The 16,044-nt window shown below is 46.5% G+C and overlaps 1 protein-coding gene across 2 annotated transcripts; it reads left to right on the plus strand.

Annotated features, from left to right (window-relative positions):
• The first annotated feature begins 82 nt into the window (after positions 1 to 82).
• On the plus strand, positions 83 to 14,068 carry CNOT7 (CCR4-NOT transcription complex subunit 7). 2 transcript variants are annotated; one of them, XM_072625656.1, is made up of 6 exons: positions 83 to 210; positions 1,288 to 1,481; positions 3,864 to 4,025; positions 6,989 to 7,133; positions 8,760 to 8,870; positions 12,492 to 14,068. In XM_072625656.1, the coding sequence occupies exons 1-6, from the start codon at positions 94 to 96 to the stop codon at positions 12,618 to 12,620; spliced, it is 858 nt and encodes a 285-aa protein (XP_072481757.1). In that variant the 5' UTR covers positions 83 to 93; the 3' UTR covers positions 12,621 to 14,068. The 2 variants fall into 2 exon arrangements, with proteins under 2 accessions (XP_072481757.1, XP_072481759.1); XM_072625658.1 differs by lacking the exon at positions 12,492 to 14,068 and adding an exon at positions 11,129 to 11,407.
• Positions 14,069 to 16,044: the final 1,976 nt, after the last annotated feature.

Here is a 16,044-nt window from a genome sequence, read left to right on the forward strand (position 1 = left end):
AGAAGTAAAGGAGCAGAGAGCCGGTTTGTAAGACGACTCTTCGATCGCGTACTGTTGGTGCTGGGTGGCATCTGAGCCCTCCGCGTGCCCACTATGCCCGCAGCCACCGTAGACCACAGCCAAAGAATTTGCGAGGTGTGGGCTTGCAACCTGGATGACGAGATGAAGAAGATCCGGCAGGTGATCCGGAAGTACAATTACGTGGCCATGGTAGGCGCCAGCCCGGGCCGTGCTGGGTCTGGGGGCTGTTGGAGGTGGAGGAGAGGGAGGGACGGGACGTTAGGGCTTCTGTCGAGCCCGTGACAGCTGGAAGCTCCCCTCCCTCAGCACCCTGGCCAGCTCCTGGGTCCCACCTGTGTCCGTAGATCCAGGGCCAAACCCCCTTTGTGGCCTGGAGGAGCTGGGCCGCTCTGTCTGTCCGTGCTCGGTCTGTCTGTGCTTCCTTAGCGTGAAGGGCTGTGCTAGGTGGGACCGGCAGTAGCGGGGTGCACATCGTGCCCCCATCCCCTCCTTGAGACGCGGAGCACTGACGTATTTGTGGAGGGACGTGGAACTAGATTCAGTTTCTTCCCTTTAACAAACGCAGGCCTCAGGCCACCAGAAACCTGTTCCTTTCTAATCCTGCAAGAGCCTTCACCTGCTGTTTGGGAGGTGAGCTTGTGCTCCCTCACCGGACAGGAGTGGGACGTGGGAGAAGACAGACTTCCCGCAGTGTTGAGGGGGTGGGATTGGAATGTTTTTTACGCAGTTCTTTTCAGGAAGTAAAAAAATGCTGTTTTAGCCAAAGAAATTTTAAGAAAAGCCAGCAATGCTAACGTAGGCAGTGTCTCAGAAAGGGATTGGGAATGTACAGATTGTCCCTTTGGACTTTAGCTCTAGTTCTTGGGAGAAGTGGGTTCTTGGTGCTGTGGTATACAGTGACCCTAAATTCATTTAACCCCTCCAGGGACTTGAACGGTGATTTTTGTGTGTCTGTGCGTGTGTGTGCTTTCTGCGTAAGACGTTTTTGCTGAACAGGAAAATCCCCGGAAATTTAGCCTTTAAAATCACTACTTTGTGTTTTTAAAGAAGCAAAAATTTCAAGAAGTTTTAACACTCAACAAAAACAAAACGTTACGTGAAGGTTGGTAGGTGAGAGATTGAACACGAATTACCAAGTAGCACCTAAAAAGCAGAATTTTTTGTTTTTTCCTTAAAGAAAAATGAAGCAGTTTGGGAATGGTTGGTTTGTATTTGAGGCATTTTGGCAAGTCGTTTCTGAATGGATTTCTAAACCATCTTTTACAGGACACCGAGTTTCCAGGTGTGGTTGCAAGACCCATTGGAGAATTCAGAAGTAATGCTGACTACCAGTACCAGCTTTTGAGATGTAACGTAGACTTGCTAAAGATAATACAGCTTGGATTAACATTTATGAATGAGCAAGGAGAGTACCCTCCAGGAACTTCAACGTGGCAGTTCAACTTCAAGTTTAATTTAACGTAAGTTTAAAAAAAAGGATCTATCCTAACCTGTGGTGTTTACTTTTTGGTATTTGGGGGATGTTTTTGTCCTCAAGGGGCTATAACTGAACAGGCTGATAATCCTAAAATTCTGTATAAAGTGTACCTTCAGAGTGAGGCCTCGTTTTTCATTAAGGTTTAGATAAGTACTCAGCACTTTGAAGACTCTGTGAAAACTGTCTGATGAAGCCTGACTGGAGCAGTTTCATTGAATGACCCTTCAGAAGGTCATAGGGCCGACCAACCTCACTTGTGTGTCAGCCTATCACTTGATTTGTTCCTTTATTTAATTTTGTTATTTTGAACTCCAGCAATTCAGTGGTATGTTTTCATGTTTTTGTACCCATTAGTAAACTTCAAAAGTTTCTCATTTATTAGCTTTGATCCCTATTTCCTTGCTTTAAGGAGTCGTTTAGTTACCTGGGGAAACTCCCCAAGTCCCATTAACAAAATGAATAATAAGAACAGATAACCATCTACGGTACTTTTGCTGAGACAAGATTTAAAGCGTTCAGTTTACACTCCTGGTGATAGCATCAGCGATCCTGCTTTGCTTCCAGAAGTTCAGTTTCACCATTTGGTCCAGTGGAGATACTGGAATCTTGTTTATATTTCTCAAGATAAGAGTTAAATTCAGTTGGGGCGAGGGGGGGGCTAGACTAATCCTTTTCTTTTCCTCTCTTCTTAGTTATTACTGGGAACAGTCTTTCCAGAATATGCTGCCCTTATAGATTCCTTATGAATCAAAGCTAAAATGTACCCCATCTCTAACTCCATAAGCAGGAACACTTCATAATAACATGCCCTTTTTAACGGATGTTTCAAACCTGCCAGCAAAAACTACTTTCCTCAGCATTCCCTTTGGCTCTCGAAGATGCAGTAACAGTATCTGTATTCTTTGTGAGAGCCATTTGAAATAGGTTTAAAAGTTTTTAAGAAAGTGTTTTATTAATTTTTTTAATTAATACAGCTTCCCTCTAACCCTTACCCTTTCCCTAAATAGAAGCTTCCCTTGTAATAAGAGAACAGGTTAGCAAAACACATCAAAACGTTGATGTCATGTGAGAGTGTTTCTTATTCTTTACCTCCTGAGAGGCAGAAAGCATTCTTCCTTGTTCTTGTTGGAGTGTTCCTCCTCCAGGAGATTGTCTTGGTTCTACTGACTTGGGTCTTCTTAGGTTTCTCTGGGTTGTTCACGTTCATCACCCTTTGTGAGGAAAAATGTAATATTCCATGACACGTATAAGCCCAACTGCACCCATTTACCTTCCAGTTCTTTTCTAGTTCTTTGTAAACCCTGCAACCCCTCTCCACCTCCCTTTTTGACCAGGTTGTGGCCCTGTCTTGGCCTCTGATCTTGTCCTGACCACCTTACCCTGGGTTCCTTCCACTGTCCACCTTCAGCCTTTCGTTAGCATGGTGTCACTGCACTCCCTGGGACAGCTACACTTTTGTGTTAGCCACACCAACAGTATGTCAGGGTTGACTCTCCTTGAACCTGCAGGAACCTCCCCACTTGCTCTTGGTAAAGAACCTGTACTCCGAGTTCATTGCAAGCATTGAGTCTAAGCACTCTTCTCAGCGTTTGTCTTGGAGCAAATGCCTCACACTAGTCTCTGGACCAGTGGGTTTTTTAGCTCCTTTCTTGAGAAGAGGATAAGCGACTCCTTTCTCCTGGCCAGTATCTTGATGAGGAGCATCAAACCAGCCTGCCTCTACCTCCTGTCCTTTTCCCCCAATGGAGCCTAACTTCAGGTTCCCCTGGGAACACTTCCTTCTTCCTAAGCATCCTGGGAGACCCTTCTCCTTTAAAAGGGAGAACAGTCTTCCCATGCTTTCCAGGGGGAGGAAGAGGAAAGAGCTTAAAGACTGAGTTTTTGCTTTCTTTTTCTGCAGTGATGGGAGGGTTGGAGAGGGGCAAGAAAAGGTCATTTGGGGCATCTTTTCTAAAAATATGGAGACTGAGAACAGGAGGAAGGCCAGAAAGGAGCACAAACCAGCAGGACAGTTTGAAAAGCAAGCCATACATAAAAAAGACATGTCATTTCATGTTTGACCGTGAATATGGAAGTATTTCTGTGTAAATTCAGAATAAAAAAAGAGAAGGAAGTGACTTGCCTGTGCTCACACCAGTAGGAAGGATCCCAGGCAAGATTTGAACCTGCCATGGCAGGGCATCTTTGTACATGGCAGCTTTCTGCTGATGCTGTGACCTAGAAAAATGGCCTTCAGATTGGATTTCTTTAAGTGTGTGTTTTGGAATAATTTGACAACCTTTTTTGTCCCTCCCTCCATCATATTTACTGATGCATGTTGCAGTGTCTAACGACACATTTGGAATCTTGTTCTCTTCCCCTCTAGGGAGGACATGTATGCCCAGGACTCCATAGAGCTCCTAACAACCTCTGGAATCCAGTTTAAAAAGCATGAGGAAGAAGGGATTGAGACACAGTATTTTGCAGAACTTCTCATGACATCGGGCGTCGTGCTGTGTGAGGGGGTCAAGTGGCTTTCATTTCACAGGTAAAATTAGCTTGGAAGATTTCAGTTCGCTTTCTCCTTCCCTCCTCTCCGTCATCTCTCTCTCCTTTGTTTCTCTCATTTTCTCTCCCCTTCCCCCCATGTTCAAGGAGATGCCCTTAAGTCCATTTTACAAACACTTCATTCATTGAGGCACCATCTTGTAAAGCATCTCATGAGATTGTTGCAGAGGGTTTCTAGGAAGAAAGACCATTTTCCTTTTGAATTCATTCTTGTACAGAGTCCTTGCTGTGGGCCAGTCCTTGTGCTGGGCACACAAAACCAAACGTTTGCTTGATATTTGAAGAAGAAAAGCTAGATGGTGTCTAGACTTTGAGTATGCGTAGGAAAGGAGGTGAGAGTACAGGCGCTGCTGAAACAGGACCACTTGGTCCTCCTCAGAGGCTGCTTCCTGCCAGCCCCTACTGGGGAGGGGACCCGTTAGAATTTCCTCCTTAGAGCCCTGTTGGTTAGCTTCAGTAGCCACATACTGGGGGCTAGAAGACTTCCATGGGAACGTGATCACTCTTTGTAACATTGTTCCTGTAGAAAATGATGCTGTTCTCAGTGTTTGGGTTTTTCTCAAGTTGGACACATTGTGAGCTTTCTGGGATGAATTTTGCATGACTCTGGTCTCCTTTTTCAAAAAGCTATCCATGGAAATTTGGGTGGATGCCTTCTCAGTGGATGGATGCCTTGCTTGAGCAGGCAGTCATTCCGTGGTCCTCAGAGTTGTCTCTGAACATGCCCATCCCCAAACATTACATGTCTTGTTGAAAAGTCCAAAGAAGCACTGAATTACCTTGGTGTTTTGTGCAGAGGTTAAAAAAAAGATTCTGTCTCCCTGATTTGTCTGAAATGGTCTCAGGAGGTGTCCTGATGGAGAAGCATGTGTGTGTGGCCACAGAGATAGGTGTTATGGGTAGCCAGGCTGGCATGGCCTGTCTGTGGAATGTCAGTAATGTCGGTCATCTGAGGGTGAGAGGGACTAGGAAACTGCCGCATGGTCATTTTAGTCATAGGAAGTTTCATTTCTCCTATATTAGAATCTTCATTTGTCGCCTGCCAGCAATTGATTTTTGTGCTTGTGTGACTAGATAACTGTTTTTAAGACTAAAGGTGCTTTTACAGGCCCCACCCCCACCTTCTCTTTCCCCCAGAGCAGCCTTGATGTCATATCTTGGTACAAATATAGGTCATGTTTCTAAAGTAAAAAGGGAGATTTATAGAGGTGTACATACAGATCTCACTTTACATAAGTGGGCCATTCCACAGACCTCCACATAAAGTGATTTTTATGTAATGCACATTTGCCCATGGAGAAGGGAAGCAGAAATGGGGCCCTGTCCTCGTGGAGGGAAGAGGCTGGCACACAGTTGAAAGACATGTCAGGGGGACACAGAGAAGAGCCAGCAGGAAGGGGTACACCTGGGGGATAGAACCAGCCATGTAAAGGATAACCCTTGGGGCTGGGTGGGGGCAGCAGGGCAAAGGTCTCTTCTGGTGCCAGGCCCCCACCTGCCTGTAGTAGTGGGCCCTCCACGGCTGTTGTTCTGCTTTCACTTGGAGGGAGGAGGGAGGGTGTGCATTCCAGTGAACAGTACTGTACTGTAAAGTGAACAGAGGTGGGTTTGGGGGATGCAGATTTCCTTCAGAATCCTTTTTGTAAAATCAAATTTGTGTAATGTGAGAACTGTCTGAAATACTGCTTGAGGTTTCCATATTTTAAATCCTATCTGTTTACTTTGAAGGTCTTCCTTTTTTTTTTTGTTTTTATTCAGATGCTTTGTTAGTGTATCTTCACCACAGTCTTTGGCTTGCACGGTTTTTGTTAATCAGTGTCCATTTGCAGCGGGCTGGCCGAAAGGCAGGAATCCTGGGTTCCGTTCACCTTTAGAATGCTACTTAGTGTGACTCTGGACTCATAAGATCACTGTGAAGGAGAAACTGGAATGTAGCCTAGAGATAACAAGCGTATTTGTTTGTTGGTCTTCACTAGGTGCCATGGCATTTGAGGAGCTGGTTTTAAAACCAAGGACAACAGGGTCAGGAGATGGACCCCCATGCCACACGGATGGGAGAGGGAGGCATATTGGCCTGCCAGACAAAAAATGAGCATTAAAAGCCTGCTGCTTGTGACTCTGGGCGTCTGTGTGGAGGGCTCTTATACAAGCCAGATTTGGGGGGGACTGGGGATAGGAGTGCTCAGTATTTGGATGACCGAGACTGTTGGGTGAGAGTACTGGGTAGCTGATGGGGGGAGAGAACACTGACCCCTTCCTCCCGCATGCTGCTTTCAAGACCCTACAGTCTAGTCAGCCAAGTCGTCACAGCTGACATACCTCCTGCCCTCTTGATGGTGTCACTAAAATGGGGTACAGGTGACATTCAGAGGCGCTATCTGGCTGTGATGAGATGCAGGACTTTGATGGCTGGAAAGGAGACAAGATAGTGGATGATTAAAGGGGAGAATGTCCATGTGTTTGGATGATGGAGCACAGAAGGGCTCTTCTCTGTGATACCTGGCGAAGGACTTTGGCTTTCATTCTGTAGGACATGGAAGCCAATAAAAGGTCATCTGGCAGAAATGTGTTGGCTGGAGGACACGGAGCACAAGTAGCGTTTGTTAAGGAACGTGGTGGGAAGCCTTGTCTGCAGTCTAGCAGCACAAGCCTCATCCCTCTTGGGAACTTTCCCACACATGACCGTAGAAAGCATTTCCTTGCTGAGCTCTTGAGTAGTGCCTCCCCATGGCCTGGCATGTGTTCAGATGCCCAGCCAGCCCAACTACACTGGCCTTTCCTGTAGTCAGGGTTTCACACTGCCTAGCAGAGGTCAGAGATGCTGCCCTGTCCTGGAAGGAGGGAGGTCAGAGGGCCTCAGAGACCACATGGCAGAGCCGGGACATTTACTATGTATTCTTTGGAATTCATCTTGCCTTTTCCTTGTATTTGGCCCTTTTGTAGTGGTTATGACTTTGGCTATTTAATCAAAATCCTGACCAACTCTAACTTACCTGAGGAAGAGCTCGACTTCTTTGAGATCCTTCGGCTGTTCTTTCCGGTCATCTACGACGTCAAGTACCTCATGAAGAGCTGCAAGAACCTCAAGGTAAGGTCGAGAAAGTGCACTTGGCTCTCAGTGGGGCTCCCAGCGCAGCTCTTGGAGGGAAATCCAAACCAAGAGCGAATGCTCAAGTGTGAATACTGAAAGGGCAACCTCCAGGACCAGAGCATGGGCAGTTTAGAGGGATGCGGGGGGAGGGGGGGTGCTGAGGAGTGACACATTTCAGCTGTGAAGGCATCAAATTGAGATGCTTTTTAAGAGATTTTAGTAGAAGCGTGGAAGGGAAAAATGGAATATGAGAGAGAAAACACGGGGATGCTATCAAGACTCTGTGCGGTGTGGTTGTCCTTGGCAGAGAAGGAAGGAAAGATTACCTGAGGCCTTACTGTGCTCTGGGCTCTGTATTGTGTTCAGTGTTTTGCCTGATGCTCTCTTATTCAGGACCTTTTCTTCCCCAGACACAGGTGGGGGAAGGGGGTTTGAAGAGTCGGTACGGGTGAATGAAAGAAATGACATTTATAACGTGATCGGGCCTCAGTGATCTCTCTGAATCATTGTCGAGGCCCACTCCTCCACTGAGTGAGAACGGGTTTAAGGAGGCAAGAGAAAGGGCCCTGGAGCTGGCCTCAGCAGGCTTTGGAAAGGCATGGCTGGTTTCTGTCCCAAAAGAGGCCTGGCCATCAGGAGAGGGTCCCAGGGAGTTTGTGAGCATAGATTGCAGCCCAGCATACTCACTATCATCTTTATTCTCCATCAGAACCTGCTACCTCTAAGGGCCACCCACATCTCATAGTAGCCTTAAATGCACACTAGTTTTGCCCAGCAGTGGACTGTGCTTGAGCTCAGTGGAGAAATGAACAGATAGAAACAGATTCATTGCTCTTCCTCTAAAGGTGCCTCCCTCATGTCATGAATTCCAGGGTGACGTAAGCTCCAGGGGGTCTTGTCCCAGGCCATCTCTGATTTGGCCAAGCTTTAGAGGTATAGGCCTGTAAGAGTCAGATGTGACCCTAGCAAGATTGTCTGGTAGCAGTCCCTCATTTTACAGATGAGGAAACAAAGGCACAGAGAGGTTGCTGGTGCCTGCTTAGTGTTACACAGCTGGCAAATGGGGGTGGCAGTGTCAGTATTAGTGATCCTACTCCTGGCTTAATGCTCTTCCCATTGATTCATTCTGCGGTGAAGAAGGTTGTTGCCATTGGGCTACGTTGTGGGTGGCTCACAGTAACTTTTCTTCTTTCTTTAAAGATTTTATTAAAATTGAAGTTTGTTTTCATATCTGAATTCTCTCCCTTCCCATTGAGGAAGTAAGAAAAAAAATCGATTATAAACGCGTAGTCCAACAAAACAAATGACCACATTGGTGACATCCAGAGACAGGACAGAAGCCAGAGTCTGCACCGGGACGTGGGCAGCACATTTTGTTGTGACTCCTTGTGTTAAGCAGAGCTCTGAGTCTTTCAGGCCTCACTGTCCCCTGACTCAGGTGCTGTGGGAAAGTCAGCCACAGCCCAAGTATCCGATCAGTTGGTGCCCCTTGTCTTTATCATAATGGGAACACTCACTCCCAAGTACCTTGTGAAGGTGTGTACAGCAGCTTGCTTTTCTGGCGTTGTCACCTCCCCCTTGGTTGAGTGCATTTCTGTGATGGTGGCCCTGTGCTTCTTGTAGGGTGGTCTGCAGGAGGTGGCCGAGCAGCTGGAGTTGGAGCGGATAGGACCACAGCACCAGGCCGGATCCGATTCGTTACTGACAGGAATGGCCTTTTTCAAAATGAGAGAAGTATGAAGAGCTCACTGCTTTTACTCCCTTGTGTTGTGTGGGGCATTTACAATTCTTTTTTCTCTGGGAGACAGGGATTTTCTTCTGGTTATTCCAGAGATTTCTTTCTGACATTGGTGGTTTGTTTTATCAGGTGAATCTCTAAAAATTAAGTGGTCATGACACAGAGCAGAGTCACCTACTCTGATCCCATCCCCTGCCACCCCTTAATTTTGCCCATGGTCTGTAGTGGAGGATTCCACATTGAGGGCTCTCTTCTCCACATGGTGCCCCCCTGACATCATCCAAGCCCGTTAGAAAGCTCAGACTCGCTCTTAGAAGTGCAGAGATTTGTCTTCAGGGCCTCAGCTTGTTAGGGACAGATCTGGAATGAGAACCCAGCTGGCCATTCTTGGAGTGTTCTTTTCCCCTTCTGCGATTTCCATTCTCTTGGGCTGGTGGGACAGGCCTCCTGAGTTGGGCTCATGGTTCCTGGTAGATGGGTTCTTGTTCTGCATGAACAGTTAAAGGATATTGGAGCAGGGGGAGGCCTTGCATGTCGCTCAGTCTGACCCCTCTGTTCTGCCCCAGAAGAAGCCAGCCTGGGGAGGCCAGAGGAGCTCCTGTCTGAGGTGGGGTGCTTGGAGGAGGAGGAGCATCCTGGCCCGCATCCCCCTTTGGGTGGCACAGGGAGATTATCTTTGCCTTACCTATATCGTGGGGCTTTGTGAGCCACTTGGATGGAAAACAGCAAACAGATCTGAGCTCCCCTTGGATACTGTTCTTGAGAGGGGTACGTATGGTGGCTGGAGAGCTGCCTGGGTTCAAGTCCTGACTGTGTGACCCTGGAAACATAACTGAACCTCTCCAAGCCCCCAGGCCACTCCTTCAGATTATCAGCTATAGAACACTGGCTAGTCTGGTCCTGGGTGCTTGCCATTCTGCCAAGGATTGAGGATTTCCTGCCTTCCAGGAGCTCATGTTGTAATGGAGGAGACAGTGTGTATAAGTAGGTACACATCCAGGAGTGTGTTGTGGAAGGTAACGTTAGAGAAAGCATGAGCAGCAGGCAGGGCCTGGAAAGGCATCTTGGATATGAATTTTGAAGGCAGTGATGAGGAGGGAGAGCATTCTGCATATTGAGTATAGCCTTTGCAAAGGCTTGGAGACGGGAGATGGTATGCCACATGGGAGACCAGTAAGTAGGCACCATTATGGCTGAAGAGTGGGTGCAGGGGAATAATGTAGAGGCTTGAAAAGGTAGCAAGGGGGATCTGCTTATGAAAAGCCTTCACTTCCAAACAAAGAATTTTCTCTCTGGTCCTATTCAGTAGCGGGTGACATCATCGTCATATTCTAGGATTGAGAAAAGGTCGTAGGATTTGATAAGGGATGATCAGTAACTTTGGAGAGAGCAGTTTAGTGTTTGGGGAGGGTTTAGAAGATAATGCGATAAGGAATGAAGGAATGGCCGAAGGTTTTCCCAAGGAATTGAGCTGAGGAAGAGAAGTATGTAGGACGCTAGCTAGTAGGGAGGGTAAGGTCTAGTGGGAGTTGTTGAAGGTGGTGGAGATTGTTTCGGGAGTCAGCAGGGAAGGAGCAAATCAAAGAATAAAGTTAGTGTACATAGTGAATGTTTGGGTTCATATTGAAGGTTAGAGAGAGATAAGGAGGTGCCCCGTGTGGAGAAGGTTGGCCTTGGGGAGAAGAGGGGCCTCTTTGGAGCCTGGCGAGAAGGAGGTTGTCAGGAATGGGAGAATTGCTTTTTACAAATGGTCTCTTTGCGGGGGACAGAATATGAAGGGAGATCCTCAGGGGAAAGAGTTAGGGCTAGGAGACTTGAGATGAGAGAATTCTGAGGAGAAGTGGAAGGACAGCCCAGCTGAGGGTGACTGCCGCCCATCTGGAGGGGATCCAGACGGTGTGCTTTCTTGATGGCGTCTAGCTGCGTTCAGCAGCACCTAAGGAGGAGGCAGACGGTGGGAGTGAAGCAGATGTGGATCAAAACGTACAAGTCATAACCACCAGCCAGCAGAACCAGAGCTCAAACTCCTTGGGCATTCTTTGATCCGCATCCTGGCCACGGCCATTTTAAAAGTGGAGGCCTTTCACAGGGCTAAAAATAAGAAGTCCATGTGTTAAATTTTTTAACATTGAGAAGGTAGGTAAGAAGAATCTCTGGTGGGAGATGAACTGAAATTTGTGTGAATGTGAATATAAATCCAAACTGAAACAAAATTGGGGCTTTGTTAAAACATGTTCTTGAACTGTTTACAAAGGCTTGGAAGGAACATCCTCCACCCTGGCGCATGGAGCATCCGCGTCAGGGAAATGATGAAACCACGAGCCCTCACAAAGATTAGCCACAGGGGTCTTCTAAGAAGTTGCCTGGCCAAGAGTATTCTGATTTGACTAACTATTTAATTTTTCAGGAATACATCTAAATCTGAGAATTTTCATTTCTATTTTGGAATTAAGTGAAAAATGTTAAAAGATGATGCTCTTGTGTTTGTGTAGGGTTTGCAGTGAAATAAACTTTGGAGTCAGTAGGGTTCAAATTGTGTGCCTCTGACATGTACAACCATAGACAATTCTCTTAGTCCCTTAAGTTGAATTTTTTTTTTTCTTCTTAAGTTGAATTTCTTGATTTGAAAAGCTGGGATATGAATACCTGTGCTTCACAGGATCGAATATAAAGTCCCTTGTGAACTTGAAGGCATTATTCATCTGTCAGCTGAAATTATCTCATTTGACCCTGGGGGGTAGGTAGTATAAATAGTACTTTCCTTGTTTTACAGAAAAGAAAAGCGAGACCCCGGCACAGGGCACAGGACTAGTAATGGTATAGGGTCTCATGCTCTCTCCGTTTCCCCATGCTGCTTCTGACTTAAAATGCCCCACGAGGCTTGCATAATCACTATGCTCTCCAGTGTTGCTTTGTGTTTCACTTTCCTAATTTTTTAAAAGTGATTCTCTGGCAATAATTGGACTGCTTCAAATTTCTTAGCTCATTGAAGAATGGGAAATGTCCTATGAGTGTGATGGATCTTCTTGGCAGGAAGCTGTGGGTGATTATGAACAAGGCACTGAATTGGGTAGACTGTAGACTGAAGCCCTTTAACATCAGACATCTCTGAAGGGACCAGGGGAAAGGGAGTATCTACTTGTGTGCTTACTATATTCTAAGTCCTCCTCAAGATTTCACCCAGCCCAGTTGTGAAAAAATGTCTTCTCTTGGGATTAATGCAGATATAACTCAGCCTTGCAAATTGCTTTGCAGTTACCTACAGACTTGAAATTAGACTTCCCAGCCATCTCCAGCTATTTCTGGTGCTGTTGGAAGCACCTCTGTCTGAAATCTGTCCTCCTTGCGCCACCTTAGCACTTCTGTAGCCCAGGATTGCTGCTGGGCCAGAGTCAGCCTGATTCTCTTGCTCTTGTTGCCTGAGGGTGCCAGTGCCCACCTGCCAGGATCTAACCTGTTTCTCACTCACAGACTTGGGCTGGGTTGTGCTCCACAGATGGCAGCATCCCATCCCACACAGCTGGCCAGGACTGTGAGTAGTGAGTAAGCCTGCCCAAAGGGGGCCTGTTGGGAGGAGGGTTGGGTAAGCTGTCCTTTTCTTCACCATTCCCCCTCAGATGTTCTTTGAAGATCACATCGATGATGCCAAGTATTGTGGGCACTTGTACGGCCTTGGTTCGGGCTCCTCCTATGTGCAGAATGGTACGGGGAATGCGTATGAAGAGGAGGCCAGCAAGCAGTCATGACATGAGATGGATGGACAACAGGCCTTGATGTTTGGAGCTACACATGTGCTTGTATATAGGTTTTATCTCCAGTTAAATCCCTTGGACAGTAGACAATAAGGCTTTTTCTTTTTTTGCCCTGCCTTCTCCAACCATTTTCTCTTTTGTCTTTCAGTACTAATTACAACCATTCCTTCCACAGATCCTGATAAGTAGAAGAGTCTTCAGGTTAAATTTGGCTGTATAATTAATCCATCTGTTAGCAAGCATGTGTGGCCAAGGGGAACATCCGTATCATACTCAATCTTTTGGTAAACATATCTAGTTGGTCTTAGTTTGTACCCACACCTCTTTCCCCCATTCCCAGATTAACAAGCACTGACTGTAACTTATTGCCCTGTTTCATGTCTGTCCCTTCCAGTATGCAAGAGTTTTAGCTATTTGAGATTGTGGACCATCAATTTTGCACTTTAGAGAGTGACTCAGATCCACCGTTTAGTAGAAGTTTGGGTTTTCCTTGCTGTTAGCCTGAAAGTTGATCATTTGCCAGTTTTACACAGCACTCTCTTGTTTTGGACCCATGGAACAGAGTCTATTTACTGTGCTGCAAATTGTTGACTTGGCAAAGCTTTCCTGAAAGGGAAAGTGGGGCTCCTGAAGAGTTGAGCCCCCGCTCGCTGTCCCTGGGGCTTCGGAGCCCTGCTCACCAGGCCTGGTGGGTTTTGGATCGGTCTCTGAATGGGCTTTGGGACTGAAGAAGTGCTTGGTGGCAGCTTCTCGCCTGCGTGCCGGAGCTGCCGGCACCCCTGCGGCACGGCTGCGCCTTCGCCTTGGTCCGCTTCCTCGCTCGCTTTTACCCCTCGCCCCTCCCCCGTGATAGAGTCATATTTACCGAGCCCTTGTTTTGGCGACTCCACAAGTCAGTAAGTCCAAAGAGAGCAAGTCACCTTAGGTATGTCTTATACCAAATTAAATGAGAAGAGACGAGATGATGCTTTTGTAGTTGCTACAAAGACAAAAATGATTAAGAGATTTGTTGTAAAACAACAAAACGACAAGTTAGAGTGAATAAAGTCACCTGAGGAGTGTAATGCTTGTTTATTTTGTGTGTATATCTTTGCAATATATTTTCTATATATTGACAGAATAACTGTGAAATACTTTCTTAGCCATGTAGACAGGAGCATGTGAGCAGGCCAGAGCATGTGAAGGAAGACTTTGGTCATGGGTACCTTAACGCTACTCAGAAATGCTGACGGAGGCGAGTCATGGTGTGTGTGTGTGACAAGTCGTGTTAGCTGTTTGCCGGGTCGGCTTGTTCCCTTGTGCTTTAACATTCTTCTCTTGTTGAGTTACGACGCTGTAACTGGGTGGTCCTTCTTCAGAAAAGTTACTCGCAGAACAGAAGGTAGCATTTGTTTTTAAAGCTTTTGTAAATAAAGGCTTCACAAAAGGTTTTCTTACATCTATCACTTGGCTGGTGGTCTTCTTTACAAGTGCCTTTGTGTGGGGGTGGGTTTTCCTTTAGTATTCAGGGAGCTGTCCCAGACTTCAGCAGCCTGCTTCCTCTTCAGAGCCTGCCTGCTGTAGGTTAGTAGTCAGTCCTCCCAAGCCAGTCTAACCGTCCTTGTTCAGATGAGAAGACCGAGACCCCAAGATAGGAAGCAGTTTGCCCAGAGTCACAAAGTGATGTCGGAAGACCCGTGGTCTTGGGATGCCTGCTGTCCGGTGCTCGTTGGACTGTGCCATGCTCCCCGTGTTTCATCACCAGATGCTTCTAGATGGGGTGGTGGGAAGCAAGGGTGAATCAGAGGCCTGTTCTAAGCCCTTGGCATGGTGGTACTGAAGGCTGTGTGTCTGTAGCCTTCCATCATGACTGTTTCTTAGGGGTTTTCCTCACATCTATTTTTAAGAAAGACAGGTTGGTTCTCCTCCTGGGTGCAAACTTAATTGCTACTTATCATGGCACATTTGGATAAGTAAGTTTACATTTGCAGTCTTATTTCTGAGAAATAAGTATTTTAAATGACTCAGATCACATGATGTAGTCACTCACAACTGTGAATGAATAAGGATAAGCCCTCTTACAAATGTCACTGAGGCCTGTGTAAGAAGTGGTGGGCCTTGCCTGGATTCCTCCAGCTGGTGAGTGTCAGAGCAGCTCTTCAAATCCCAAAGTCAGCTTTCACTCTACCTTGAAAAATGTTTTGCTCTTTGTTGGTAGACGCAGGCCAGAGTCCTTCAAGGACCACATCCATTCATCTCATTCTAACAAACCCTTCACCTTAAACTGGGGATGTTGCTTCAGGAGAGCCGTGAAGGTATGGGAGTGTCTGCCCCAGGTCCCTGAAACACATCCTTATAATGCACCCCTGTGTGGCAGAATCTGGAATTCTGAAAACCGGGCTGTCTCAAACGGAGGGAAGCAGAGGCATGATGAATGAATGCATTTAGAATTTAATCTTTGAGAGGAATTGAGGCTGGTACAGTGTTTTTTGTATTACTGCTTCATTTGTAATTATTTCTTTAAATTCATTGCAGATAGGGTGGCATATGTGACTTTAGAGCATTCTTTCTTAGGAAAATTCCCAGTGTCCTGCCTACACTCATAAAGAGGACCAAGAAGGAATTTAAGAGACTGCCAGCAATGTGGAACAGGAGTGTGGGGAGCTTTCAGGAGAATGTCCAAACACTTCCCTTCAGCAAACGCTTGATTTCCCTGCCAGGGCTAACGTCAGTTTATATCATGTTCTCATGCCAAAGCTTAACTGGATGGTGGAAGGCAATGGGAAGTATTACACTGTGGAACAATGAAATGCAACGGGCCAAGAGCCGCTAACCAGAGCATTTCAAGAACTTTCAAGATTAAACAGGAGAGACAAGATGGCCCCCAAATGGAATAGATGGGCCCACATCTATATGGCTATCCTTGACAATTGAACCGTCCTACTTCAGGCCCGAGTGGCTGAATAGAGAAGTAGAAATAGCACGAGATAGGACAGGATGAGTGGCTAACATAAGTGCATCAGCGTATACGGAAGAGGAAATCTATGCAATAGCCAATGAAACTTGGGCAGGATTTTGGGGTCGTCTATCCAGACGTGAAGAAGTAGAGGTACCAAGCAAATGCAAAGTCCTGGATGGTGTCGTTAAAGAAAGGTGATAATCAGCTACAACCTATGTCTGTCTATAAATCAGAATTGCATTTCCACATTCAGTCGCTTCAGTAATATCCAACTCGTAATGACTCCATTGAGGTTTTCTTGGCGCAGGTACTGAAGTCGTTTGTCATTTCCTTCTCCAGCTCACCTTACAATGTAGGAAACAACTGATGGGGACTGAGTGACTTGCTCAGGGTCACGTAGTATCTGAGGGTGGATTTGAACTTTGACTCAGGCTGAATCTACTTTGTACAAGCTAGGCTTGAACTTCTATGGGCTGCAGC

Source organism: Notamacropus eugenii, chromosome 7 (assembly GCF_028372415.1).
Source record: "Notamacropus eugenii isolate mMacEug1 chromosome 7, mMacEug1.pri_v2, whole genome shotgun sequence".
NCBI lineage: Eukaryota > Metazoa > Chordata > Mammalia > Diprotodontia > Macropodidae > Notamacropus > Notamacropus eugenii.